This window comes from Amblyraja radiata, chromosome 23 (assembly GCF_010909765.2).
Source record: "Amblyraja radiata isolate CabotCenter1 chromosome 23, sAmbRad1.1.pri, whole genome shotgun sequence".
NCBI classification, from domain to species: Eukaryota; Metazoa; Chordata; class Chondrichthyes; order Rajiformes; family Rajidae; genus Amblyraja; species Amblyraja radiata.
In genome coordinates, this window is record NC_045978.1 from 41,168,771 (window position 1) to 41,196,472 (window position 27,702).

General features: G+C 40.5%; 1 protein-coding gene across 4 annotated transcripts; it reads right to left on the reverse strand.

Moving 5' to 3' along the window:
* Nucleotides 1-6,086: 6,086 nt before the first annotated feature.
* Nucleotides 6,087-25,811, reverse strand: rbm12 (RNA binding motif protein 12). 4 transcript variants are annotated; one of them, XM_033042133.1, is made up of 5 exons: nt 25,640-25,811; nt 22,395-22,488; nt 13,373-13,459; nt 11,589-11,734; nt 6,087-10,739 (listed from the first exon to the last, which is right to left on the reverse strand). In XM_033042133.1, exons 4-5 carry the CDS (start codon nt 11,707-11,709, stop codon nt 9,211-9,213), a joined length of 1,650 nt encoding a protein of 549 aa, XP_032898024.1. In that variant the 5' UTR covers nt 11,710-11,734; nt 13,373-13,459; nt 22,395-22,488; nt 25,640-25,811; the 3' UTR covers nt 6,087-9,210. The 4 variants fall into 4 exon arrangements, with proteins under 4 accessions (XP_032898024.1, XP_032898025.1, XP_032898022.1 ...); XM_033042134.1 differs by having other exon boundaries at nt 6,087-11,734; XM_033042131.1 differs by lacking the exon at nt 22,395-22,488 and having other exon boundaries at nt 6,087-11,734; nt 25,640-25,810.
* Between the last annotated feature and the right edge of the window lie 1,891 nt (nt 25,812-27,702).

The following is a 27,702-nucleotide window of genomic DNA, read 5'->3' on the forward strand; positions in this document are numbered from 1 at the left end:
AGGGATTTGTGATGGTTAATTGTAACCTCTTTTGTGTTTATAGTCATGATCTCATTTTCCATAAAAATAACTCACTTTGTCACCTTCAAAGCTTTTAGTATGTGTAAATCCAAATCTTCCCCTGCATATCTTTAAAACTGCTCCATTAAGTCTATTAACTTTCACTTTCCTCACATATCTCTGCCTGTTTCACATTCCATATAGTCCTTAGCCCTTCCAACTCTTTACAGTTTTCAAAATTTGTCAATATCAAACTTCAAAATTATAAAAGCACAAAAACCATTAATATCCAAAGACCATGGTCTGGTCAACTCCTGAAAGTCCCACTGTAAACTTGCCCTCGGTCTGGGAAGAACTATTCCACCACTATTGATTTATTTGGAACTAATTTTGTTTTGTGCTCCAGTTTCCATATTTGTAACTTGTAAGTGATAAGTGACAAGGCCGGTTATTTGTAGTGAAATCTACAGCAGTGCATCGTTTAGATTAAATAAAGTCACCTATAGTCAAGTGAATTGTAAACGCTATGATAAATCAATGGACATCACCAGCTACATAAAACATGGTCCTCAAACGTAATGCCCACTTCTATCGGTGTGCCACCGTTTCACTGCTACAGGTCATGCAGGTTACCTAATCTACAACTGAAGGAATTACATCACCATAATTGCCTTCCTGTTGAACGGGAGAATGCTTTCCAATCTATTACCTTTCCTCTGTTGACATGCATGTGTTAGACGGGAACTATTGGCAAGAATTTCAATCTTTGCTTTTTTTTATTGAGTTAATCCAGTTGGCGATTTTGCATCCTGTTGTTATCGCGGATGGAAGTCTCTGTATTAGCACCGCCAGAATGTGATTTACGTTGTCCAAAAAAACTAACCAGATGGGGAGCGGGAGCGCGTGGTAAGCTGATAGGAACATTAATGTCTGTTGCACTTGAGTCTAGATAGCGTGAAACGCCGCAGTGTCTCAAGCTGCTAGCGTTCCTGCAAGAGGAAATGGCTACTGAGAGTGGAGATGGTTCATTCCCTCTCAAGCCCGGTACCCTACTGGGGAAAACATAACCAAGTTTACACCAGACCAGTGGCCGAGTTAACTACAGAGACGCCAGGAAGATTTGTGAGCCATTTTCGAAATGGCCAAACAAAAACTTACGGCGATGGGAATCGAGCGTCAGATCTGCAATTTAAAATATATGTGTGCAGGAATCACTAAGCTCGCTGTGGTGTAACTTTGCTATCGTCGCGCGCGCTCTCTCTCTCTCTCTCTCTCTCTCTGTTCTTTCATGTTGGAACTCTTACGAGCTTTTGTTTGGGAACTTTAATAAAACTGCTGGAACACTACATTGGTGAATTAGAGGAACTAATGGCAATGTTGCGGGTCGAACCCCTGCAATGAGGACTGGAAGTTGACAATCCCTATCGCCTCTTAGATGCTGGGCGACCTGCTGACTTCTTTCAGCAGTTTATTCTGCAATTTTCTGATTCCAGCATCTGCAGTCTTTTATTCTCTCCCCCCCACCCAATTTCCAACTCGAGGTAAGAGCGCATTAATTGATCTTGCACACCAGTGTTAGTTCAGACGCGGTGTTTATGCCACCGTGATCTTCCCTCTACAGATGCTGACTGACATGTATTTCCAGCGATAGTCTCATATTTCCAGCAATTGTAAAAAGGTTCACATCCAAACTAGGACGCCTATAACGCCACCCTACCGCCCCCGCCCGAGAAAATCACGCAGAGGGCAATTTACCTTCGAATCCTTAATCTGTCCAGTACGGTATAGAACTAGACTGTGATCGAGACAATTACCAGTTGAATAGCGTGGGTTTAGTTTTGTGTGGTAGTATTCCCATCTGCAAAGGGAAACCAAGCGGTTGAGGACTATTTCTATACAACAGATGGATGACCGCGGGTACATTTACTTAATCGATGACTTGATCAATGAAACGCAAAACCCACGCCAACGAACCACGCAGTTTATTGGTCTTTTATTTACTGTTAAACTTGTTTTGCAAGCGGCGTACGTTGGTCTCAAATGATCGCCAAAGCAGCTACTGAGCCAGTCAAGGGATGAGATCCAGTTCCCCCTTCCCCCATTGAACGACGAGCACAAGTGCCGCAGGTGTATATAGCACATGGGCTGGTCGGAGAATGAGCTCTTGCTCCTGAAAAAAGGCCCAAGATGGGTCTGGGTCGATCCTGCCGATGGATGCCAATTCTCCAATTTCTTGGACTACTCTAATCATAATTCATCAGACTGCATTTATTAACTATCAGCGTTGCAAGTGACTGCAGCACCGGGGGTGAAGCATATGTCCTTTAAAAAGGCTCGTCAGTAATGTCCATGGACGTCTGAATGGACAGAATGGGTCTGTTATTAAAATTTGTATTTGAACATTGTCAATGGTAATGTGAAGGATGGGTACCTGAACAAGGTGGCAAAGAATGATTGAGACTTGGGAATCACATCTAGGGAAGCCAATGACATCAGGACTCCAAGCTGAATAAAACTTGCCCCAATCTCAGGCAAGAGTAAACACGAAGGATATATATAGGACAGAGTTGGTTATTTCACTTTAACATGAGGTTGTGTTTGAAGGTTGGGGTTAAAACCCGGTTAGGACAGATGGGAGTTTTACTTTGCAGTTAAACCTGGGTGCAAGTGTTTGACGATCACAACTGGATCACAAGAGTTGATCATGGAGTTACTTGTAAAGAAACGCTGGCAGTATGTACAGTATGCAAAGATTAATCTCTGCTGCACAAATGTGTGAGGAGGTTGCAGTTACTGAATTTACCGCACAGAGTTTGGGTATTAAGGTTTTTATTATGGTGCAGCAGTGCCTCTTAAACTGGTGAATGATTCACCCAAGGGCGAATGAAATTAGTTTGGAGTGAATGAAACTAGAGGGGTGAATGACTTAATTTATTCAGAGATTTATATATGTTTTTCTATACTTAAAAAAGGCGTTGCCATTAAAGTGGTCAGTGAGCTCTTGTTGGTTTTAATGGCAGTGGAGCTGGAAATTTGATATGATTTATTTCTCTCTAAATTAAAAAAAATTCTCTCTAAATTTTCTAATTTCAAAGTAGCAGGATATTTCCCAAATTTACTGTAATATAACCTTTTAGGGAAGACCAGACGAGCTAGAGGGATCATAAATTTAGAAATGGCAACATTGGAAGATCGCCGTAGGCAACTGTTGAACTGTAACTTTACTTTGTGTAGCAATTTAGCTGCCAAAGTTGATATTTGGTGGTATTGTGAGCTTTCGTCGGGGAGAGTTATAGAAAGTTATATTAGTTAGATACTAATATATTAAATCACATACTCCATGGTAAAAGGAAAAAACTGCAGTAATCGAAGCCCGAAAGGGTAGGATGGAGTGTTTAGACGTTGGAATAGTTTTTTTTATCATTCTAATAGTATGATTTTCCAACTCCAGTGGTAATTAAACTTTTTTTTTTCACTTTGAGTTTTCTTTACATATTTTTAGGATGTTCCAAAAGTTGAATAAAATAAACACTTAAGAAATGAGTTAATTTATGTTTTTTGCTCATGTGACAAAATAAATTATATATAAAATTATACGCAAGGGAGAATAAGACAAAAATTACCAAAAAAACATAAGAAAATTTAGTCGAGGGTGAATGAAATTTTGTGATAAAGACTCCAGGGTGAATGACACTGAAATAGTTTAAGAAGCTGAGGATTTAGAAGAAAAGTTTCACATGTTTGTGGACAAATACTAGAAATGTTTTAAAATATCAAAATAGAATGATGCTACTGGACCATAAAGTGGTTTGCTCTAATGTTTTCAGCAGCATGGTATTTTATAAATTCCATATCATCTCCCATCTTGGTAATTTCATGGAAGGTTGTTGACAGGCACCACATGGGAGACTAGTCCAAACGGTACTGGCTCCACCATCTGCTGGATTTTCCCCAAAGGTTATTTTTGTGACTGGAAGCCTGTGACAAATGACATGCTGCAGGGACCCTTAGTGTTGGTTATGTGAATGTAGGAAGCATGACGAGCAAAAATGCAGGTGACATGAAGAATGGTATTAGAACCATATAGCATGGAAACGGGCCCTTCAGCCTAACTTGCCCACGACACCCAAGATGCCTGAACTACATTGGTGCTAAGCAATGGCAAAAGAGAATTTTAACCAAGGGTCCCAAAAGGCAGTTAACGTACACAGGAGACTTCCCTTCTTAAGTCAGGGCACAAACTATAACAAGGATGTTATGTGCCAACTCTGTAAAACACTGGGTAGTGTGGATAGAATGGAGGGCTGTCCATTCTGACCGCTGCACGATAGCAAGGACATAATTTCATTGGAGGGGTTGCAGACACGATTCACTGAAATGTTGTCGATTCACTGGGATGCAGCACTGTGAGCAAGCAGATGAAACGAGGAACTGTAAGCTGGGTTTGTTTTCCTTTTAGCCTAAGCCCAACGGGACGCAATTGAAATCCACCAAATTGGGGTGCGTGGATGGTGAGAAACTTCTCCCTACAACCAGAATGTATAGATTAAGGGGTATAAGATTTAGAGGGATTGAGGCAGATCTTTTTTCTAGCCAATGATGGGTGTATTATGACCTAACTGCGGATTAGGTTGCAGGAGGCAGATGTTTTCACAATGCATGTGTTTAGGTGAGTACTTGCAACTTCATGGCATTGGAATCTACAGAAGTACAGGGCACTGGGGTTAGTTTAGATGGGTACGTGATGGCTGGCATCGTCACAGTGGGCTAAGTACACCACACCTTGCAAATTAAGCAATGCTCCGGCCAGATGCGCTGTATATATCCCAACTCTCGCAGAGATTTGTTCACTTGTTCTTCAGATGTTCAAATGCATAGTCCAAAGTTTACATTGAAATATTAGATCTTATGCGAGGGCTGCTCTAGGGAACTATATAGTGGTCACAAGGCGGCAAATTGTTGCCAAAGACTTGAAATGAAAATAGCTACCAATGCGTTCCTTCTCCCGAGTATCCTGACCAGAATCAACATAAATTATGCTTCAGAACCAACCAAAGGATACACAGTGAAAGCACAAGTACATCATGTAACTTCAGTCACTCGTTCAAATCCCAATATGACTTAAGGTGATGCAAAATAATTGTGCAGTGGCACCAGGAAAAAATCATGAAATGTTACTGGACTAAAAATTCAACTGATTCACTAATGTCCTTCAGGGCAAATAAAAACTCATTCCAACTCAGATGTAGCTGTCACCGTTCTACATTCCATGATAGATTCTTAATGCACTCTGGAACAATCAAAACCACTCCTTTGTAATGTTTGTTATGTATGGTGCAGCCTACCACTATTTCAGTGGCAAAGCTGCTTACAATTTCATCCATATACAATAAGATTAAAACCATCTGTCCAAGATGTAAGTGCGTATCAGCGTTCTATCATTGACTTTATTAACCCACTCCTTTCCGCAAACCTACATCAACCTACCTTTTGCCAGCTGACAGCACAATGACTTTGCAATCAACGTGGTAGGAACTGTACTCGGCAGCCAACTCTGAACCAAAGTTCTCAAAATTCAAAGGCAGAGTTGACAGCAACTAACAGTGGCACATAAAAAGAACACCATTTGAATAATCAGAATATTCCTCAGTAACACCCACACAAATATCATGAACCTTTGCACCTGATTAATGTGGAACATTCCGGTGGATCCAATGGCTCCACACTCGTCATTGCAATTCAACGGCTTGTCAGCTCATGATGTTTAACGTAATCGCAAAACAGCTCACCAATCAACCATAACATCGATAATCAGATGGTACTTCTTGCAAAATATCCAGTTGAGTTTCATTCACAAAATGGCCACTTTTACCACAGTAGTTTTTTATCCATTGGCACACCACATTGAGAAATACCACATCTTTATTTGTTTCATCTTTTGCACATTAATGAGAAAGACAATTAGCATTGTCAGCCAGAGCTAGATCATTAATGAAAACAACTTTTCAGATGATACCATGAAATCTTTCTGTGCCAGTTTGAAAAGAGATAGATGAAGTACAAGAAATACACAAATACATTTGGAATTATTTAAAACTGATCAAAATCAGCAGATTTTCTATGAAATATAGAATATAAGCAATGCCTTTGAGAGATACACCCTATGTATTCCACATAAACAAAGGATCATTAACAAATGAATGATCATGTAAAAAGTTTGCAATGAAACCAGACTATCTGGTGCACAAAATGCCTTTTAATTCAAAGAGAGAACAACCAGGAACTGCAGAATGGTCTGCACAATGTTGAGAGATAGCACACCAGTGTCTTTCCAGCAATGTCAATGAGCAGGCAAAGTAAATCAGACACAAGCAATTTAAACACATGAAGTAACGTTACTCTGTCATTTTATATATGCATTTTAAGGATCATACAAGAGCAGCAAACAAAATGTCAATGTAAATATTATGTACAACTTTGAAAATTGAAAGTCAATTGAGATCATAGCATACAAGGACAAGCCAGACAAAAATGTGCTCATTCTATTTTGATAAAGAGTTTCTACCTATTGCATACTCTCTGCAAAAAGTAAACAGAAGGGCAAAGTAGTCAGTATTCCTCAAAGGGTAAATCAAATTAACCTAACATCAGCGGATCTTCTCTTGACATCAACAAAAGTGAGGGTTAAACTAAAAATAGGCTTTTGTTCATTAAGCAGAACTCAAGGGATCTTAAGACTGAAGAGATACTAGTGAAGAGGAGTGAGAAACAATGCTAGGCCAACAAAAGAAACTTCAAAACAAAAAGAAACATTTAATTATAGGTGGAGAAATTCCCCATTCCCCTCACTTCAGTTGATTCTCTCAACCCAATGTTGGACAGCAATAAAACTCTTCATCTGGAGTATCACTGTCACTGGCGATCATTGAAGAAACTCAAATAAAACATTACCTTATTACTTTCCATTCAAATTAAGTACAGGTGATCAATGGGAGAAATCAGATGGATAATAGTCCTCCCAAACTTGTAATCAGTATTGGACAACTTCATTTTCAACAGGCCATCTGGTGCACTAAAATATCTTCACTATTTCACACAAAATACAATAATCAAAAAGACAGCCAACAAACATGCCATTTGTTTGGCTTTTTATAAAAAAAAAGGCAACACAAAGCTTTACATCTAAACCTAAAAGGAGCCGTTTCCTTTATTTATCACGGAATGCATTTTATTGACAGAAAGCTGCAAAAGATAAAGGTGTATGTACAACTTGTTCTTTTACATCATGGTTAAGTTCAAAACTTTGCCTGCTGATCTCAAACAGATGTAAATGTAAAATTCATCGGTCTGCAAATTACAAAGTCAACCTTTAAATGTAACTATGCCAAATACAAAGACGCTTAATATGTTGCATCTGCAGATATCCCATCACACAAAGAACAATGCAGTTCTTACAATAGTTCTTACACGTAGTATATAGGAACTTTTTACATCAGCCCACTGAGCAGATTTTGGGCATTGACCTGTCGAGTTATTTGACTGGAGAATTGACGAGCAGAAGCTGAGAGCAGCTTTGCTATTAGCTACCACTGCCAATTAAAACTTCCCACTTGTTTTGAGATCCTGTATGAACTTGTGCTCTTGTAAAGAGACCAATGGGCTCCAAATGCCACCCCACTGTCCCATGCTTTAAAATAAATTGGCACAGTACATTAAGACTGAAACCTTAAAACTGAAAACCACAGGGATCCAAAATCCCAAAATGTACTGGGACCTGGATATTGCTCAGTAGACCAATAAAGTCCTTTACCCCCCACTATACAGTGTAGTGTTGCACACATTTCCAGATCTCCTTTCAACATCATTTGCAAAAAACATCAAAAAATTCAAACAAGTAATACGCATTGTTCTATTTTCTCTTAAAAATGGCATCACACTCTTACTGATTCATTTTGTATCTTTTACAAAAAACTTACGATATGATACAGTAGGATTGAGTTATGGGTCATAAACAAGACTGTACAGCATTTCCCAGCACAAGGTACTGTAGTTATCCAGCACATTTGCTTACAAATACATTTCAAATGCTAGTTACACTAAATTTCTACAAGCACTGTATGTTGGTGTGAAGACAATCAACTTTTTCCAGTGCCAGAGGGTAATAAATGTTCCACTCAACTTTAGAAGAAACATTGTTCCAAGAATTAGTCCGATCTTTGAGTGGGTTTTATTTAGGCTTTTTTTTTGTATATTTTATAAATCAACGAGCATTAAAAAAAAGTATTAATGCAGAAAAAATTGCCACCATGCACCAGGATTAATTGTTTGATTCTGGCCAAATCCTTCAGCAGGTCGCCTAAATACTAGTAGCCTGTAATGTTTAAAATAATATTCCTCTCAGTTTTCACAAACAAACGTATCACTGTTACAGCATGGACGAGAACAGTGTGGGTACTAGCAGAACAATTAGGTAACTAGCACATTAGTAATGTTCTATAAACAGTTGAATGTCAAGCCCAGGGCCACATATTAGCAGGTGTCTTTTGAACTCAAGTGAAACAACTTAACCCACAGTTTGCCTTATATGTACAAAGATCAGAGAGAATGGTTGCACTCCAACTCCAAGATTCAAAGAAAATAAACATACCATGCCCAGAACAAGAGGGTCAACATGCACATTAAGAACTGAGTTTTCAACTGATTTAATCCCCTAATTCCTACTATTTCACTGCATCTATTGACAGCCGACAATAATACCCCAAAGACACAAATACAATAATTTACATCAGTTAGAAAAACTGCCCAACCTAAGACTAGCTCTGTGCATCAATTCCATACGGGTTATCTGCACTTGACGTGCTACCATAAAGAGCTTGGTTCCACTCAGCCGTCAGGCTGCTGAAAATCAAAATAATTGCATTGTAATAACGGAGTATTAGCAACTAGTATGTATCTGTGTTTGCCTACAGTACGAGTAAGCTAACAGTTCCATGGATCTGCTGAAAAAAATCCAATTCTGCTAGGTCTACACTATCAGCGGTATGTACTTCATTTCCATTTACGCCTACATTTTCATTGGATTAAAAATTATCTGGGTCAAAAAGTCTGCTGCAAACACTTTCAGATTTTAGGTCAGAATATCAGCCAACCTCCGTAGTAACTGTCTGTGCTAAAGGCAAGCCTAGGAGAGCCAGGCATTAAAATGCAGGGTTATCCCAAGACTAGCTTGACTTTCCTAGAACCCATCGGTCTATCACTGAGGTCTACAACTGCTGACATTGCTTCGTCACAAGACTCAAAAGCAACCATTGCTTCACCTGTGGGCATGCCTTGTTCATTGAATTGCAGACACACGGAGTCAGGAATCACACGGTAGCCGTAAAAGAAATCCAGTATTTCATCCACTGACACTTTAAAGGGCAAATTTTGAACTTTGACCACGGTTGGAGTGTTGGTGCTGAGAGGACCACCAAAGTTTGGCTCACCACCCAGTGCTGGAAAGTTACTTGCACTGTTGCTCCCAAAGAGAGACCCTCCAGGACCATCACCAGCACTCCCACTCACTCCTGATGACAGAACTGCTCCAGGGCCAAATAGACTACTGGATGTACTAAAGTTACTAACAGGGTTGAACGGTGGTGCAGGTCCATTAAGATTACCTGAACTGCCCCCAGGAGAAAACATTTTCTCTCCTCCAACACTTGGGAGGAAAGGATGGTCAAGACTCCCTAGGTTTGGATTATTTTGACCTTTGGATTGAAATGGTGGATTTGTTTCCATTTCGTGCTTCTGCTCGAGAGTGATTAGTTGGAGAAATGCATTGCGCCCATTTAATTTCTTGCGATGTAGTCGTTCAGCTTTCTGTGCTTCTTCTTCATTTAAGAAGTGCACAAGTGCTTGCCCCACCCCTTGCCCATTGGAGTCAACAAGTACCTGGACGCCATTTTCTGCCAGTCCAATACCTTCCAGAAATTGGAAGACATCACTTTTTGTTACATTGTACGGTATATTCCACATGTGCCCACATAATTTTGGTGAACCGCACCCATCTTCCATTTTCATGCCTACTTCTCTCTTTTGCTCACTCTGCACAAAATTGTGTGTTCTTTTCTGAATGATTTCCAGTTTTTCTAACATTGCTTTTTTGGTAATAGGATGCACCTGGATGAAGCGACTGCCCATGTACTGCTTGTGGCGACACAATGCTGCTTGATAGTCGGTGGGATTTTTAAATTCCACAAACCCTTCACCAGTTGCTCTTCCATTTGGTCCATAAGCTATGTAGATGCTATCCTCGATGAGCTCCAACTTATTGAAGAATTCCATGATGTGCTTGTTTTCAGCTTCATATGGTAAGCCTTTCAAATAGACACAGAATTCCTTCTCGTGGGGAGAGCGTGATCGTGATCGTTCGCGTCGGTTTGGAGATTCAGACCGAGATGTGTGAAAGGGCTGCAGGTTTTGTCCATAATGCCCTATGCTTGGTGGGGGTCCCATGCTTTTAGGTGCATTAAAGCCAATTACAGCATTCAACCATTGTCTCTCTGTTGCAGGGAACACATTGGCAAATCGTTGTCCCATCATCATTTTTCCATGACGTTTCAGAGCTTCAAAAGTGTCGGAAGGGCCATAAAACTTCACCATTGCATCTCTGTTATTGCGTCCCAAGTGGTCTTTCATCATGTGTACTGCATCAATTCGAAGTCCATGAAAAAAATCTCTCGCATCCGATTCCATTGCTGTGAATGGCATGCCATAAACATGGACATACAAGTCATCTGGATTAATTGGAGGTGGTCCTTTATTGATGGAACTGTGAGAATTCAAGGGGTGGATGGGGTTCAACGAACCCATAGGACCCATATACAAGGACCCTAGGCTACTACTGATGCCCAAGGCAGATCCAGAGCCATTCATTCCACTGGGCCCAGAGCTTCCTAGAGGATGTGTGCTCCCTGCACTTAGAGGCATTGGTGGCAGGCTTGGTATAGGGGGTATGGGTGGCATTGGGGGAATAGGAGCAAGGGGAGCTATGGGAGGAAGGGGAGGCACTGTTGGCAAAATACCAATCGGAGGAATTGAAGGCATAGGCGGTAGTGATGACATTGTAGGTAAAGGAGGAAGTGGTGGCAGAGGTGGTACAGAGTTTATAGTATTTAATGGCGGCATACTGCTGGTCATGGTTGAACCCATACTAAACCCAGGGTTGCTAAAAGTGGGATTGAGACTGGAGGGCGTGCTTCCAACACTGGCTGCAGAAAAGGTAGGCACATTCTTATTGCCTAGGCTTTCATGTATCGAGGAAGCTGTAGTAACCATAGTGGGAGTGTTTAGATTACCCATAGTAGTAGGCAAGTTACCCCTTCCACTCAGACTAATATTGGTAGGTGGCCCTGGCCGACTGGACCCCACCGGAGGCATATCCACATTACCAGTCTCAAAACGTCTACGACTGAGCTCAATCATATTCTGCATTTCATTTTTACTACTCAGCAGCAGTGATACTTTAGATCCTTTAATCGTGCCCCCACCACGCATCATACCAAGCCGCGCATCTTCATCTGTGGAGAAAACGATGAAAGCCTCACCAAGTTCACCACCTACAATATGCACGCCACCATCAGGAATGGTTAATCCAGAGAAGAAATGGCGGATATCCATTGTCCCCGCCACAATGGGGAGACCCTGCAAGCGGATGACCACGGCCATGCTGAACCCAATCAACAACAACCACCTGTTGATGAAAAAGGCACGAACTCCATCAGACTTGTTAGAACAATACCAGCCTAACCAGAATGTAAAACGTACTTAGCATACAAAAAGCCATCACAAAAAAACCATCTGTGCACAGAAGCCACGATTTAGAATTTTAACAAACACTGCATTAATTTCAGTCCAACGTGCAAAAATACATGACCTAAAATTTAATTACATAGCAATTTAATTAAGATACAATAATGAATCAATTCACTGCTCCAAGTTGTACATTTAACAAAATACTTCCCAGGCTGTCCATACAAACATATTCAGGTGAAATTTAAGAGCTACAGAAAGGACTTTCAGATCCAAAACTAGTAGCTTGATCACAAAGGGTAGGAGGGTAAAACTGAAGGATCGGCAGCAGTGGATTATGGAGGTTAGGGGTGGAAGGTCAGGGTAGTGAGGGTGGGCAAGGTGGCAGAGGGCCAGTGGAGGGGAGAGAGGAAAGAGCACTGACAGGCGAGAGAGGAGGGAGAAGAGGGAGGGACAGAAGAGTAAGGGCTAGGGGAGGAAAGAGAGGAGGAGCGTGGAGGGGAGAGGAGAAAAGATGGAGTAGGAGGAGGGGAAGGGAAAGCATTTCATAGAACTGGAGGAATTATTGATATAAAGGAGGAAATGGCAAATCAATGTTATTTGAATGTAATGACCACCTCTTAAAATCTGGGGCCAGAGCTGGGATTGATTATCGGGGAGAGTGAATGGAAGGGGTGGGAGAATTAGATAAGACTTGTTTCCAAGCTCAATTCGACAAAGGGGCAGAACAAGAAGGCTCTGCTGGGACAGTATTGAAAAGAAAACCACATTGGGAATAGAGTAGAAAGTGTGTTACTCCAAGAGGCGGTAGTGTGCAGCTTTGGTGAAGAAGATTCACAAAACCATAACTTTAAGAGTGTAAATGGAGGAGGTAGCAGTGGTCAGAAACAAAGTTCTTTTCATCCAATATTGGATATCAGATGAAGTAAGAGGCAGTGCAAGGACAGAGAGGTGACATTGAGATAAAACTTGGGTCCAAACAATACATGTAATGTGGAACTGTATGTTCAGATGATTGTTTTCGTCAAACTTTATAGATATGCCAATATCTATATGAATACAGTTTAGCTTGTTCAAACTGCAACTTGTTTTAAATCAGGAAAAAAATCTCAGCTTGTAAAGAATAATATTTTTAATTATTTTTCAAACATGAAGTACAACAAACTCTTGATAACTTTACTCGATAAAGATTTTTAAATTGTGCTTACGATGGTAAAAGCCAATTCTACAAATTTTAAATATATGATCAATGGTGCTGTAAAACCAATGCATTCGAGTAACAATGATGCAGATAGACAACATTTTAATCCAACATACCAATCAACCTTCAAGCCAATAGCTAGCCTAAAAGTGTTCAAGTCTCAATTGTCTTTTTTTTAAAGTGTCAACTACAGAAACCAAAAGAACAAAAGAACTGAAATACTTTATTTAAGCCAAAATGATCCTGAAGGCTATGCTATTTTTGAATACTACTTAGAAACTGTAAATTTCAGTATTGCAGCTCAAAATGAGGTTCAACTACCATGAAGCCTTTAGAAGGCTTAAACCTCTAAACAACCTTTACATAAGAGAATCTTACCTGTGACCAAAACTGAGGTGTTTCCCTTAAGCAGCTGAGGAGAACCAGCCAATCCTGTTGTCAACCAATTTAAATCAACTTTACAGACTGCAGAAAGAATAAACGGGATGACAAATCAATGTCTGCAATAAAGAATGCAATCAGACTGTTGCCGTGTATACAAACGTCACCACACAAGACCGCATCTTGCAGAATCAGTACAAACTAAACATTTCACAACCATAGATGCTGCTGCACCCGCTGAGTTTCTCCAGCATTTGTGTACCTTCGATCTTCCAGCATCTGCAGTTCCTTCTTGAACATTTCACAATTCCTCACAGCTTCCCACATTACACAGCTTTAACCCTGTATCTCCTCTAAATTTTTAAATACTATAATTCCAATATCTTAATAACAAGGCTCCAAATCCAGCCAGTATTAAAACGCCGAAGGAAATCTAATCAGAAACGTCTACGTTTCTATCCATTTGAAATATTTCAAAAACATTTGCCCCAGTTCTCCTTTACCCCTGATGGCATTCATTCTGTTGATGTGCATCGCTGATTTTGATCAAGTGGCAATGCTAGAGTATGCCCAGAAACATTTTGACCTTCCAGATAAGTTGAGCCTTCAGCTTCATCAGCTTCAATCATCTGAACTATTCAGTATTCAGGAGTAACCTAGAAGCCTTATCTGTACAGTTCAGGTATTTGTCTGAACAGGTGGCATAGAAAAATGCTCGCTTCCCCAGGCATATCATGCCTAATCAGCAATTGTTTGATATAGGGGACAAGGTACTTTAATTTGGCAACATTCCACCAAACTGATCAAATTTAGCTACGGCTTAAAAAAACAAGATGTTAAATTACAAACCATCTATCTTGTGTTATACGGGACAAATGGAAACAAGGGCAAATGACAATGTCTTTCACAAAAGAGAAACACTGGCTTTCTATACCATTTGGCCACTATTTATCAACGCACTGGCAAATTTGCTACTTATGATTTATTAAAATGTTATAAAAACAACGAAATCAGGATTCCACGAGAAAATCACTCCAATCGAAGTGCTTCGTTATCGGTATTCACTTCAACTATTCACACAATGTGGATGCAGTTCAATCCTCTGCATTCAGCAGGACGAGTGCAGATAGGGTATCGTGGTCAACATGAACAAGTTGGGCCAATGGGTCTGTTTCCATGCTGTATGCCAATCAAAATTGTGATTTTCTTAATTTCTCTGGTGGTTGTGAAATAAACGTTTTAGTAGCTATGTCACGGAAGATTTGAAAACTAATTTGTTATTTTATAACAGGTCATTGTTACTTTAAATTCCTTGTTCAATGATAATTTGGAACTTAGTCGACAGTAACTCTAAGAAACATTTTTTTAAAAATTCAGCTTGTTACTCTGCAGCTTTTGCACAAGCCACTTTAACTATATGAACACAAGAAACTAACCAGTTAGAGGCAAAATCCAATATAGCAAGCAAAACTGAAAATCTGGATTAAAAAGCTCATTGAGGGTTTGTGGAACAGGCCCAAGAAATGTGGAGGATGAGGGGCAGATCAGCCATAACACTAAATGGCAGGGAAGATGCCAGTGGTGAGCTAGTGACCTATCCCTGCTCCTATTTCCTTATGTTCTTGAGAAAGATAATTGAAATGACAACACTAACCTTCATGAAGGACTTGGTACATCTATATATCAAACTCGCCCACAAGCATAATCAAAAACAAGAATCTCATTAAGGACTACTCATAACTGTGAATCTACCATTAAAATTATCCATCGAACATAGAGATTAAAACAGAAATAATATATTTTAAAAACTGACTACTGCAAAGTTTGAGGTTGGCAGGTAATTTTAGTTTATGTACTTTGTACCCTCATATCATTGATGGGCTTGGAAATTGGCAATGGAGATTAAATGAGACCAAGTGTGGGTTTTAATGATAATCCCCAATACCAAAGTAATCCGCAGGAGCTTCACACATAGCTTTAAATATCAATTTAATTAATTTGAAAAATATGAAAATATGCAATTCAGTTTAAGCTTTTTTAATAGCTAATCATTAGCTTAAAATTAAAATTAGCATGCACAATTATTTCAGGATCTGAAAGAACCAAAAATATATTTTTTTAAACCAGAAGCAGGGGAAGTCATACAGGTGCTTGAATAATGATAATAATCAGATGAATACCTGAGATTTCATCTCTGCAATTTTCCGGTCAGGAATTAGTGCAAACATGTTCAGGGCGAGTGAGATACTTATCCCAGTTATGATGCAGGATGTATAAGGCTTCTTGTGTGTGATTGCTGGCAGTTAAAATAATCTTTCCTTAAACCACTTTCCCAGACCCGTTCTCACCCCCAATGAACAGCAATAGAAATATATTAATTGCATCATCATGATGCGGGTCTGGTGGACGGCAACACCGGGAGCCCGTGGGTCCCTGCTGGGAGACCGCTTTTCGGGGCTTCCGCGGCGGCGACTTCTCCCGCCCGAGTTGCGGGAGAGGGTCTGAGCACCTGGAGCGGGGCCTTACATCACCGCCCCGCGCGGCTTGGAATGGCCGCGGGAATTTGCGAGCGCCCGCCGGGGGCTCTAACACCAAGACCCGGTGTGCGACCTTGCATCACCCGGCGTGGCTTTAATGGCCGCGGGACAATCGCCATCGCCATCGCCAGCCGGGGGGCTTTGACTTTGACTCTGACATCGGGGGGGAGTGCAGGGGAGAGATAAGTTTTTTTGCCTTCCATCACAGCGATGTGATGGATGTATGTGTAAACTGTGTTGTGTCTTGGGTCTTTTTCGTTTTGTAATGTATGGCTGCAGAAACGACATTTCATTTGGACCTCACGGGGTCCAAATGACAATAAATTGTATTGTATTGTATGATCAGATTGTAATACTGGTAATCGTTCAGCCACAATGTGCATTACACGAGGCTTCATTTAACAATTACCTACGGAGAAATTAGGTAGCAAAAATGCTGGAGAAACTCAGCGGGTGAGGCAGCATCTATGGAGAGAAGGAACAGGCAACGTTTCGGGTCGAGACCCTTCTTCAGATAAAAATTTGGATACCTTATAATGTAGCTTTGACGTACCACCTAAAATGGTTCCTACTATTCCATTTTATAACAGAACACAAAGAGAAGCAATAGGCTACAGCAGATAATCTCACTCAGCACTGCTTTTCTACAATACCACATCTCCTTCGATTTCCTTAATATCCAAGTATTGATTGGTAAATGAGAACAAACAAAAGTGAAAGTTCTAAAATCTTAATGTATCTTGTCAAATTTCTGACAATGCCTTTCCATACAATGGAAAGTGTCCACTCTGGATTTATGATGCAAGTGTTGTGATTGAATTCTCCGGTCTCCTTGATATTCAACTTCAGATCACACAGTTCCCCATCCTATCCAGTGGAGGGATCTTTTCTATGAATCTGGCATCTGTCTATTACCTAACCGTGCTTCAGCTGAAAACCTGATAGACACCAGGGGTCATATTTAGCTTTTTTTTAAATCTGTCCTTAATGGTTAGTTGTGGCAAAATTGAGAAACTTTCCTTCTACGAACTATGTGTGTGAAGCCTATAAATGCATCTTTCAGTGACAGACGTATCATACAGAAGTAACTTTCTCTCCATTACTTTTGAGGACAATAGCTCTCAGCTTCCTGCTGTAACCCTGTAAAACAGATCCCTTTCCTGAACACCAAGCCCTCTCTAAAGTATGTCAATGCTCTCCTCCCTTATTTCAAGACCCTCCTCTATGTCTACAATGCCCTCAATGGGCTTGACCCCTCCTACATTAAAAGTCTTCTCACCCACCACTCCACCTCCAGGTCCCTCAGGTCGGCCGACTTGGGGCTGCTGAATATCCCGCGGTCTAGGCATAAGCTTAGGGGCGACCGCGCCTTTGCGGTTGCAGCTCCTAGACTGTGGAACAGCATCCCCCTTCCCATCAGAATTGCCCCCTCCATCGACTCCAAGCCTTCCCTGACGTCCACTGAGCGAGGGCTATATGTATATACAGGTAGTTTGTTTGTTTATACTATTCTTATAACAAATGTTAAGCACTTTGTCAACGAGAGTTGTTTTTTTAAATGTGCTATATAAATAAATGTGACTTGACTTGACTTATTAGAAACTTACCTGATTATATAGAACAAGAAGACTGTAAAAAAAGGGCCATGTTCAAATATTTTGTCAATAAGCACTTTTAGTTTTAAAGCCGACTACCAAAGTTAATCTACAATATGTGAGTATAAAGGATCTTTAAAAAATGACATGCAAGGAAAAGGAATTGAAAAAGATAGCCGCATGAATAGAAAACAGTGAGAAACTGGCCTCCATCTGTGATGCAATCTATTGGAAAAATAGGTCAAGTCTCATATCCCTATTCTTGTCAAGGAAGATACTAACTTCACATCTTTAGTTGAAACCAGACAATATTTACTCATGTTTTCCTTAATTTTATAACAGGTATGACCAAATTTCCTTTCAAATTATTGATATCACAAGGATTTCCCCAAGGCCAAATAATCAGTGCACAAAGTGTTTGTGTATCCACTTGAATTGTTCAATTTGTGCCTCTGAGACATGGGCTGAGTGAAGAAAGATTTTCAAAGTGCCTAACGCTTCAGCAACTTATTGGGACAATCAAAAATACTGCAAAATAATATTTAATATTAGATCAAAGTCACACCACAGTTAATGCTATTGAATACTGGTTGCATCGTGTCCAATTATTAGCCTCCCAGCAGATTTATAGTTGAGGTAATGAAGGTACTATCAGATCTTTATGGTTAAGTCATGCAGATTGAGTAATGACTTGTGACAGCAGAGCAAGGGCATCCAAACACTGAATGCTGCTCCACTTCAAAACAACGGAGTGACCTATTTGCAGCGATCACGCCATGGAATACAACCACTACCCCTTGCTGTAGTGCGCACCTCAGCCATACACAGTCTGAACTTGCTTTTTAAAGGCAGAGTGACACTATTATCAGTGTAAGTTACAATGGATAATTTGAGCATCATAGTTTCTAATAGATTTTCATTGCGTGGTTACAAGCTTTCACTAAACGTAGCAAAATTGAGCCAAGATAAAATACGTTCTACGGTGAACACTGCAAAATGTATGGGAAAGAACTGCAGATGCTTGTTTAAATCAAAGGTAGGCACAAAATGCTGGAGTGACTCAGCGGGACTGACAGCATCTCTGGAGAGAAGGAAATGGTGACGTTTCGGGTCGAGACCTTTCATAACGACCCGAAACGTCACCCATTCCTTCTCTCCAGAGATGCTTGCCTGTCCCGCTGAATTACTCCAGCATTTTGTGTCTAACTGCAACATGTATGCAGTAAATTGAGCAGCCTCGGGAGTTCAAACACTTCATAGCTAGAGAAATCTCTTTTGAAATGCAACTACCACAATAATGCAGCATAGAACGTTTCAACAAACCGCAGTTACAAACTCATCTGTTCTTGTGACACTGATTAAAGGTAAACATATTGCATACAAAACTTTATGACAGGCTTTGGAAGATGCAATGCTGCCAACACTTTATAATGGAGTAATATCATTCGCCCGTCACCTGGTGTTCTACAAGATTCATCACCAATGTCACGGAATGTGACCAGCTTGTACAACTGGAGTCACAAAGTGCTGGAGTAACTCAGTGGGCCAGGCAGCATATTTGGAGAACATGGATAGGTGACATTTTGGGTCGGGTTCTTTCTTCAGCTCATTCATCCAAAACACCTGCCTTGCATATTGTGTTGAAACTTAAAGGAAGAGTGGCCGTGGTGCAGAAGGCAATGCTGCTGCCTTACAGAACTAAAAACATGGGTGTGATCCCAACTTCCCATGTTATCTATGTGGAGTTTTCCCTTCAGCTATCTGGAAATCCTCCAGCTACCTTCTACATCCCAAAGATATGTAGGTTGTTAACAGAATTGACTTCCCTAGTGCAGATGGGTGGTGGGGGTGGGAGAAGGTGAAGGTAGAGAAGAAGAGTTGACATGCATGAGAAAAATGTTTGTAGGGGGATGGGATTGATAGTATTGTTCCAAGTCCCAGCATTAATTCGATGGGCCGATGGGCCTATATGGCCCGATAATGTGAGAACGAGGCCAGCAGAATCAGCTGATCACCCCCCCTTGAAAGCATCTCTGACAATACAGCAGCATTCCCTCAATGTTGCAGTGTTGTCAACCTAGATTGTTCACTCATGTCTCTGGAGTGGAACCAGAACCACAACCAAATCAAGAAATGTTTACCCAGGTGAACTGAAACATCAGTTGCGACAACACAATCAAGGCACAGATAATCTAGCTAAGATTCCAAAAATATATAATCGGATTCAATCAATTACTACAAGGTGACTCGAGATGGAAAAAAACACAAACATTTACTTGAGAACCTACAAATTATGTGGGTGTCTTTCAAAGCAACTAACTGCAAATCTCAAAAGCAATTGGAAACAAAATGAATACAAAATGCACAATGCCAAAGTAAATTCTGGTCCAATGATTTTTTACACCAAGTAAAAAGCATCATTATCACATTTTGGGTGCTAATAAAATGACCAGAGATCATATTCCTATCCTCGTGCACAACTCAAAGACTAAAGCACTCCACGGAAATCACAATCTTATCAGATGTGATTAATTCCATTATGAACACAATTCCAAACAATGTATAACGTCCAAGAGTACTGACGTTTTTTTTAAAATTATAATCACCAACCATAATAAACTGACTATATTTAGCCAATTCTGAAGACAAGATAGCAAGTCTGAAATTAAATACCATCGCAAAACAAGACCTCAAAGGCAAGTCATTATGTGACATTTTGGAAGTAACTAATTTGTAACCAGAGAATCGATGCAAGCTTTACACAACTGGAAAATCTAATTGAGATTAATAGAATATTTTCAAGAATAACATGAACATTAAAAACGGAGCTATACAAAACCCCTTATTATTACATTGCAATAGTTTGGATAATATCCTAAGCAGACTCTTACACAATTACTGCAAGGTTCAGCATATTATAAACCAGGAAGAATTTCTGTGCTAAATTGTTTTAGATCTTGAATACAGATATCTGAAATTTGATCAGAAAAAACATAATTGCAATTTATTTTCACAAAACAGTACAAATTTGTAAACCACATCGTTCACAGAAAGTAGAATCTTGCAATTTTATCGCCAGCATAAGTAATATGAACTCCAACAATGCCAGAAAATTAAATTATAATCTTAATTTGTTTCACAGTAAACTTGTTACTTTATACATTGCCAAACAAATCCTTGTGAACACTCCAAATCCATGCTTCGACAAAATGCTTCCAAAGCTACTTGCTCTGAATAACAAGGCCCTGACAGTCATTTTTAAACAAAAGGAAAACCATTTTGATCATTTTCCCCATCATTCAAGATCAACTGATAAAATGTATTCTGTAACACAGCAATATGAGATTTCTTAAACCACATCACTTCAATCTAAAACTCTCAGTTCCAAATATTTCTTTTTTTTTTGACATAATAGCAAAAATGGTGCTCTGAAAGCTGTACATACAAGTGTTTGTAACATAGGAAAACTGGTCATAAATGCATTCACATGCCTTTAACCACAGCAGAAAACTAATGATTCTACAACAATCTAGAAAACCATCAACGCAATCCAACAGTCACTTCTGCGAACAAAGTGCTTTCTCAAAAAAACAATTACCTACCACATTACCCTAATCATTATTCATTTCAAAGTTGGACATGCTTAGAAACATATCTTAAAAAGTATGAGCTTATATTGAATTTTGGAACTTTCCTGCCAGTACTATTTTTTCTAAATAGTGAAAGGAACAAATTTTATGCCTCAGAAAAAAAAGGAAAATCCATACACAATAAATAACCAATCCACAATTAAATTTAGCTCATAAAACATTTCAAATGCAATTCAAAGATTAAATTTGCTTTATATTTTCAATTGCTGTGACTATTAATGCAAAATTATCTTTGCATAAAAAGTTGGAAAATATTTTTATTTTTCTTAGTTCTCATACATATAGAACATGTTACGATTAAAATCTACAAGGACCTTGCATGTTACACTTGCAATTTAAGCTATATTAAACTTCAACCATTCCCTTTAATTAAACAGTAAACTGTCAACTGTTGAGCTTTGCAATTTTGCCCTGTTCACAGACTAAGACAACCAAAGACCATGGCAGCAAACAAAGAGCCTTTATCCAGTATCTAGCTCAGTGAATGTTGGAGTTAACACACAAGGTCAGGACTGGTACAATTCTGGGTAACCTCTATGAGGAGGCGGGGTGGTAGAATGTAGGAGACCAGCCTGTCGTGATTGAAATAGTAAAGTGCACTTGGATTTAATACAACAGTTAAATATTTCTTATACATAAAAATTGCTTTATTTTTATATTATGGGAGCAAAAGGGAAGGAAAATAACTGACAAATGTCACTTTGATAATTATCTAATGCATGAGAAATGAGCATTTAGATGTTTAAATAAATGGCAGAAATCCTTCCCAATATCAGGCTGTTAATGTGTGAAGTGTTTGGGTTCTAACCCACCAGTAAATTATATAGTGTGTTTAAATTTCTTTGATGTTTTCAGGAATTTGATGTAACTTAGTTTAGAATCACAAATTTCCAGAATGAATTTTCCTAGTGGGCATTTTTTTTTTAGTACTCCAATCGTGAGCATTTATATAATCAGATTAAAATAAAGCTTTTTTTTTAAAATCATCACAGAAAGTTATTTTGGTTTATTTCAGGAAATGTGTATTTTTTCTGGAAGAAAATGTCATGACCTGTCATTGATTGAGTGAACTGAAACATCTATTCTATTTGTTGAAACATTTCATATTTGCAGCAGTTCTTTTTCATTACAAAGCCTAGACCTTACATCAACTACAATTAAAAGTGTCCCCTGTATAAATCAGTTAACTATAAAGCCACATCAAAGCTTGAAGGTCAGTAAATAATTCAGCACATACCTCCTCTAGCTTTCAAAGCCACTTGTCAGCAATTTAGAAAGCAGAAATGGACCAAAATAATTCACGTGGTCAGGATTATACGCCTAAAAAAAAGCTGGATGGAAAAAGTAAGTTTACAACAGAATTCCAAACAATTCACACACATCATTCTCCCCAATAATAATCACTTATTACTTTAGTATGTGCAAATGCAATGGGAAGATGTTCATCCTAAATACTTTGGGGTCAAATTTGAGCACAACAATATTATGCACAGGGAGATTAATGAAATGGCTTGCTTCTGAAATAAACACTGTTAAATGTGTTGGCAAATCATGCATCAATCCAACAATCCCAGCAGGAACACTAGTCAGAAAACTAGTTCCTCAACATGTGAAAAAAAAATGAGAGGCCAGGGATTTTACAAGCTGCACCCAGGACAGGAGAGAACTGTAGAACCTCTTTGTAATTACATAACCTCTAGTCAATTGTAAATCCACAACTAAATGGACTGCGACACCTTTGTGTAAATAAAGGTCACTTGAATGCTGATTAAACACCTTTGCCAGTTCCTCAAGCAAAGTACCTGTCACGAGAATAGTGTTTCTACTAACAACATCTGCATTCAGGAACCACAAAATTGCACAAATCCAACAACCAGTTTTAATTCCATAAAAAGCAAATCACATTTAAAACATACCATTTTATCTAAATACCATTTTCCTTTCACCTAAATAGTTAGGAAAATTCTGCAGGGTAAAGATTTTCCTAAAGGAACAATAACCAACAACACATGACAAAATATAAATGTTAAAAAAAATAGCGATTGTTCTTTGAAACACATTATCATTAGTAATCATGACTTCTTGTACGCCGATTTGATCATTCTAAAAAACTATTTATTTGTTTGATTTATCAAGTCTTACTAGTTAACATTCAGCAAACAATATTACTTTGATTTACTTGTTTGAGATAAGTCCCGAAATATTCCTCAAACCTAACTGAAATAGAAGACTTGGCGAGTTTCTTTTGGCGGCACAACCGTACTTGAAACCCTGTGAATTAACTGGAGGGTGATTTGGGCTACGAATTCCAATGGATCACTCAACTTCCTCAAAGTTAGTGAAACAGAAGTTACCTTCCTATTAACGTGCTCAAGCTCAATGCAAAATTAGATGTGAGAGTTGTGCTTGGGCCGACATACCATAATGTGTTTAACTTTCAATTTTAATGACTGGACACATTTACCCATGACATGCACATGATGTTCTCATCAGACCCTACAGAAAATCATAATTTGTTTCCAATCATAAGGTTATTCAGCCCATGTCCTTGTGCCAGTGACCTCCAATTAACGCCATTTTGCTCTGTACCACATCTCTGCAAGTACATCCAATTCTGCTTTGAGGTTGATCAACCACCTACAATACAGATGCATGCACAGGCCCAAAACTGAAGTTTGAAAATGCCTTTGTGACTAGCCTGTATAATTCCTATGGGGTCCACTGGATTCACACAGTAATCTAGGTCTGGTAGAAAGATCCACAAATCCCAATATCCTGCAAAAGGAGCACAGCATTAACGTGCTGTGAGTAAGGGCAACCTAGAGAATAAAAACCACCAGATACTATGGAAGCAGCTCACCCGACTGCTGCTCCTGAAAGTCTATGCACCAAATTATGGCCTAGAATTAACCTGAGATGCAGCTCCATCAAATGGAGCCAGTTATGACTGGCCAAATATCTTCTCAAAATGCACCAGTTAGGATTTTCCAAAAGATTACATGAATCTTTTAGGCTTCAAATGACTTACAGCTTTTGCCATGGCTGCATATTGTACAAACTATGAAGATGTCTTCCAAAAGGTACAAACATCTGCAACCCCCCCCCCCACTAATGCAAAATATCACTTGCCCATATCTGTCGCAATTCAAAACACACCACAGCTGATTCTAAATGTGCATCTGAAACTACAACAATTGTTCACAAACCCAAAAGTCACGACTCACCCTCTGGGCGTACAGACTATGTTGGGATGCAAAGGCAATTGCTGCATCCAACTGCACTTACATTACTCTGCAATCACCACTGGTTTCCATAGTACACCTCAGTTGTAAAAAGTCTGTAGTGTGAATATTGCCAGCTCTGCACCAATCTCCAACAGTGAGACACCTCAGCAGTAGTTATACCAAGTAGTACAAAGGCATCTGTGTACTGCAATTTGGGATCCTTAACTCACAAGATTCTCAGAAAATCAATCATAAAACATTATTTTAAATAATCTAGTAACATAAGAAAAAAGCCAAATAGAGGAATCTAACAACAAAAACCAAAACAATATATAATTTGCATAACACCGCCTACTGTATAGATTAAGTAATCAAAACTGCCCAAAGTACAAAGTTCATGTTATTGCAAGACCCTTCATGAAGGAAATGCAATATTAAATGTAAATTGTCCCAGCTGATAAAAATCGGAGATTAAAACACAAACCAGACCAATCGACCAACAATTAAGATTTATCAACTCTCTTCTTATTCGACGTTCTCTGCTTCTAATTTATTGTTCACAGACTTTTTTAAACAACAAACTAAGCGTCCAATTTGTTCCACACATGAAAAGTAGTGAATCTACTCTGCTGGCGCTTCTGATCCAACGCATGACCACCACAACACAGTCCTCTCGACTTTTCAAAAGGGGCTGCAGCGTCCACAAATTAAACCACTTAAATACCTGTAGATTATGAGACACACACATTCTGAACCTCGAACAGTGGCCAGTGCATGAATGTTGGTTCAAGGGGTAAACAACAAGGTGCATGGTGCATGTGCGGCGCTGCCATACATGAGGCAGAGGCCACGGCGAGCTCTGGACTTGGTTGGAGTCCTAGGCCGGGCAGGACAGAGCTGGGCCGGGAGCCTGGGTTGGAGTCCTAGACCGGGCTGGGTTGGAGGCCTAGGCCGGGCAGGGCTGGAGGACTGAGCCGGCCGCTGGGAGGAGCGCGGTGCCGCCCAGTGCCTCCTCCTTGCAGCAGCCGCAGACTCTTTGTCCGCTGGTGGTGCGGCTGCTGAGGGGAGGTGGACATTAAACCACAATCCCCACGTTAACGGGGTACGGTGCAGCCGTGCGCCGCGGGTGAGGCGGCGGCGGGGCGCGGCCTAGTTGCGATCGAAAGCCACACAGCTTGAGTTTATTTCCAATGAGAAAATTGAAGCGGCGGGCGGACGGACGGACCGGTCACAGCGGCCGCATTACCGAAGCCCTTACCAGTGACAGGGATTTAATTATTTTTACCAACACGGTGCAGGCGGGGTGGGCGTGAGAGTGAAGCGAGCGGACACCCGGCTGCCGTCCCGCTCCCGCCCGATGCTCACTCGGCAAACATGGCGGCGGCGCGGGGGCGCGCAGCACCTCACCGCCCGCGCGTGCCCGCCAGTCCTGACGTCACCGCCCGCGCGTGCCCGCTGCCTCTGACGTCACCCTTGCGGCTGACGACACCGTTCACGGCAAAGACTCCTGTCGCATGACGTCACTGCTGCGACTACTATTGGCGTCATCGCTCGCCCTGATGTGGTGGGCTCTGCCTGACGTCACTGCCCCCATCAAACCCTGGCCCGGCTTGAGGGAGGTGTTGCTGATGCCTCCCACACCATGCTGCATCCCACCCCAACTAGATACATGGTCCTGGAGTCACACCTCACATAGAACCGGCCCTTCAGCCAACCACTTAGTACCCATGCAGACAATACCTCCACATTCAGTGGCAGTTTCTTCCCAGCTGTTATCAGGCAACTGAACCGTCCTATCAACAACTGGAGTGAGGCTTCATTGGAAACCCTTGGACTGGCTTTAATCAGACTTCATTGGACTTTATCTTGCAATAAACGTTATTCGAGGATGTTATGAGGCTGCAGGATGACTTGGATATGTTTGGTGAGTGGCGGATACATGGCAGATGCAGTATAATGTGGATAAATGTGACGTTATCTACTTTGGTGGCAAGAAGGCGGTGTCAGAAAAAGAATGGTGTCAGATTAGGAAAAGGGGAAGTGCAATGAAACCTGGGTGTTCTTGTACATCAGTCACTGAAAGTAAGCAGGCAGTGAAGAAAGTTAATGGTATGTTGGCCTTCATTGCAAGAGGATTTGAGTTTAGAAGCAAGGAGGTCCTCCTGCAGTTGTACAGGGCCTTGGTGAGATCGCACCTGGAGTATTGTGTGCAATTTTGCTCTCCTGATTTGAGGAAGGACATTCTTGCTATTGGGGGAGTGCAGCGTTGGTTCACCAGGTTAATGCCCAGGATGGCGGGACTGACATATGATGAAAGAATGGGTCGTCTGGGCTTATATTCACTGGAACTTAGGAGAACTTATTTTATAAACATAAAATTCTTAAAGGATTGGACAGGCTAGATGCAGGAAAAATTTTCCCGATGTTGAGGGAGTCCAGGATCAGGGGTCACAGTTTTAGAATAGGTCATTTAGGACTGAGATGAGGAAACAAATGTCACCCAGATAGTTGTGAATCTGTGGAATTCTCTGCCACAGAAGGCAGTGGAGGCCAATTCACTGGATGGTTTCAAGAGAGTTAGGTTTACCTCTTAGGGCTGAAGGAATCAAGGGATATGGGGAAAAAGCAGGAACGTGGAACTGATTTTAGATGATCAGCCATGATCACATTGAATGGCGGTGCTAGCTCGAAGGGCCGAATGGCCTACTCCTGCACCTATTTTTCTATGTTTCTATTCCCTTTCTCCTGTATCTGTACACTGTCGAGTGGCTCAACTGTAATCGTGTATAGTCTTTCCGCTGACAGGAGAACAAAAATTATTTCACTGTACCTCACAGGTAACAAAAAACTATCATCCCATTTCCCAGCAATAGGTCTGTAGCCTGCTCTGCTTTGGCAGTTCAGCTGTTGGTGGAGATACTTCCTAAATGTGTGAGCGTACGTGGCTCCATAGTCCCTCATGATTCCCAATTCCATCCATGCTCCTGGTGAAAAACATTCTTTCTTAAGTCCCCTCGAAAACCTCACCCTGCACACTCTAGTTTTAGATCTCGCTGCCAAGAGGAAGTTTCCTGCTCTCTATCCTCTCTCTACCTCTATTTTGGATTCGACCTTTAGTTTAGTTTAGAATACAGAGATCCAGTGTGGAAACAAGCCCTTGGCCCATTGAGTCAGCACCAAACTGCAATCCCCACACACTAACGCTATCCCACACACACTAGGGACAATTTACACCAAGCCAATTAATCTAAAAACATGTATGCCTTTGGAGTGTGGGAGGATACCAGAAATCCTTTCACTATTTGGCAGAGCATACCGCTG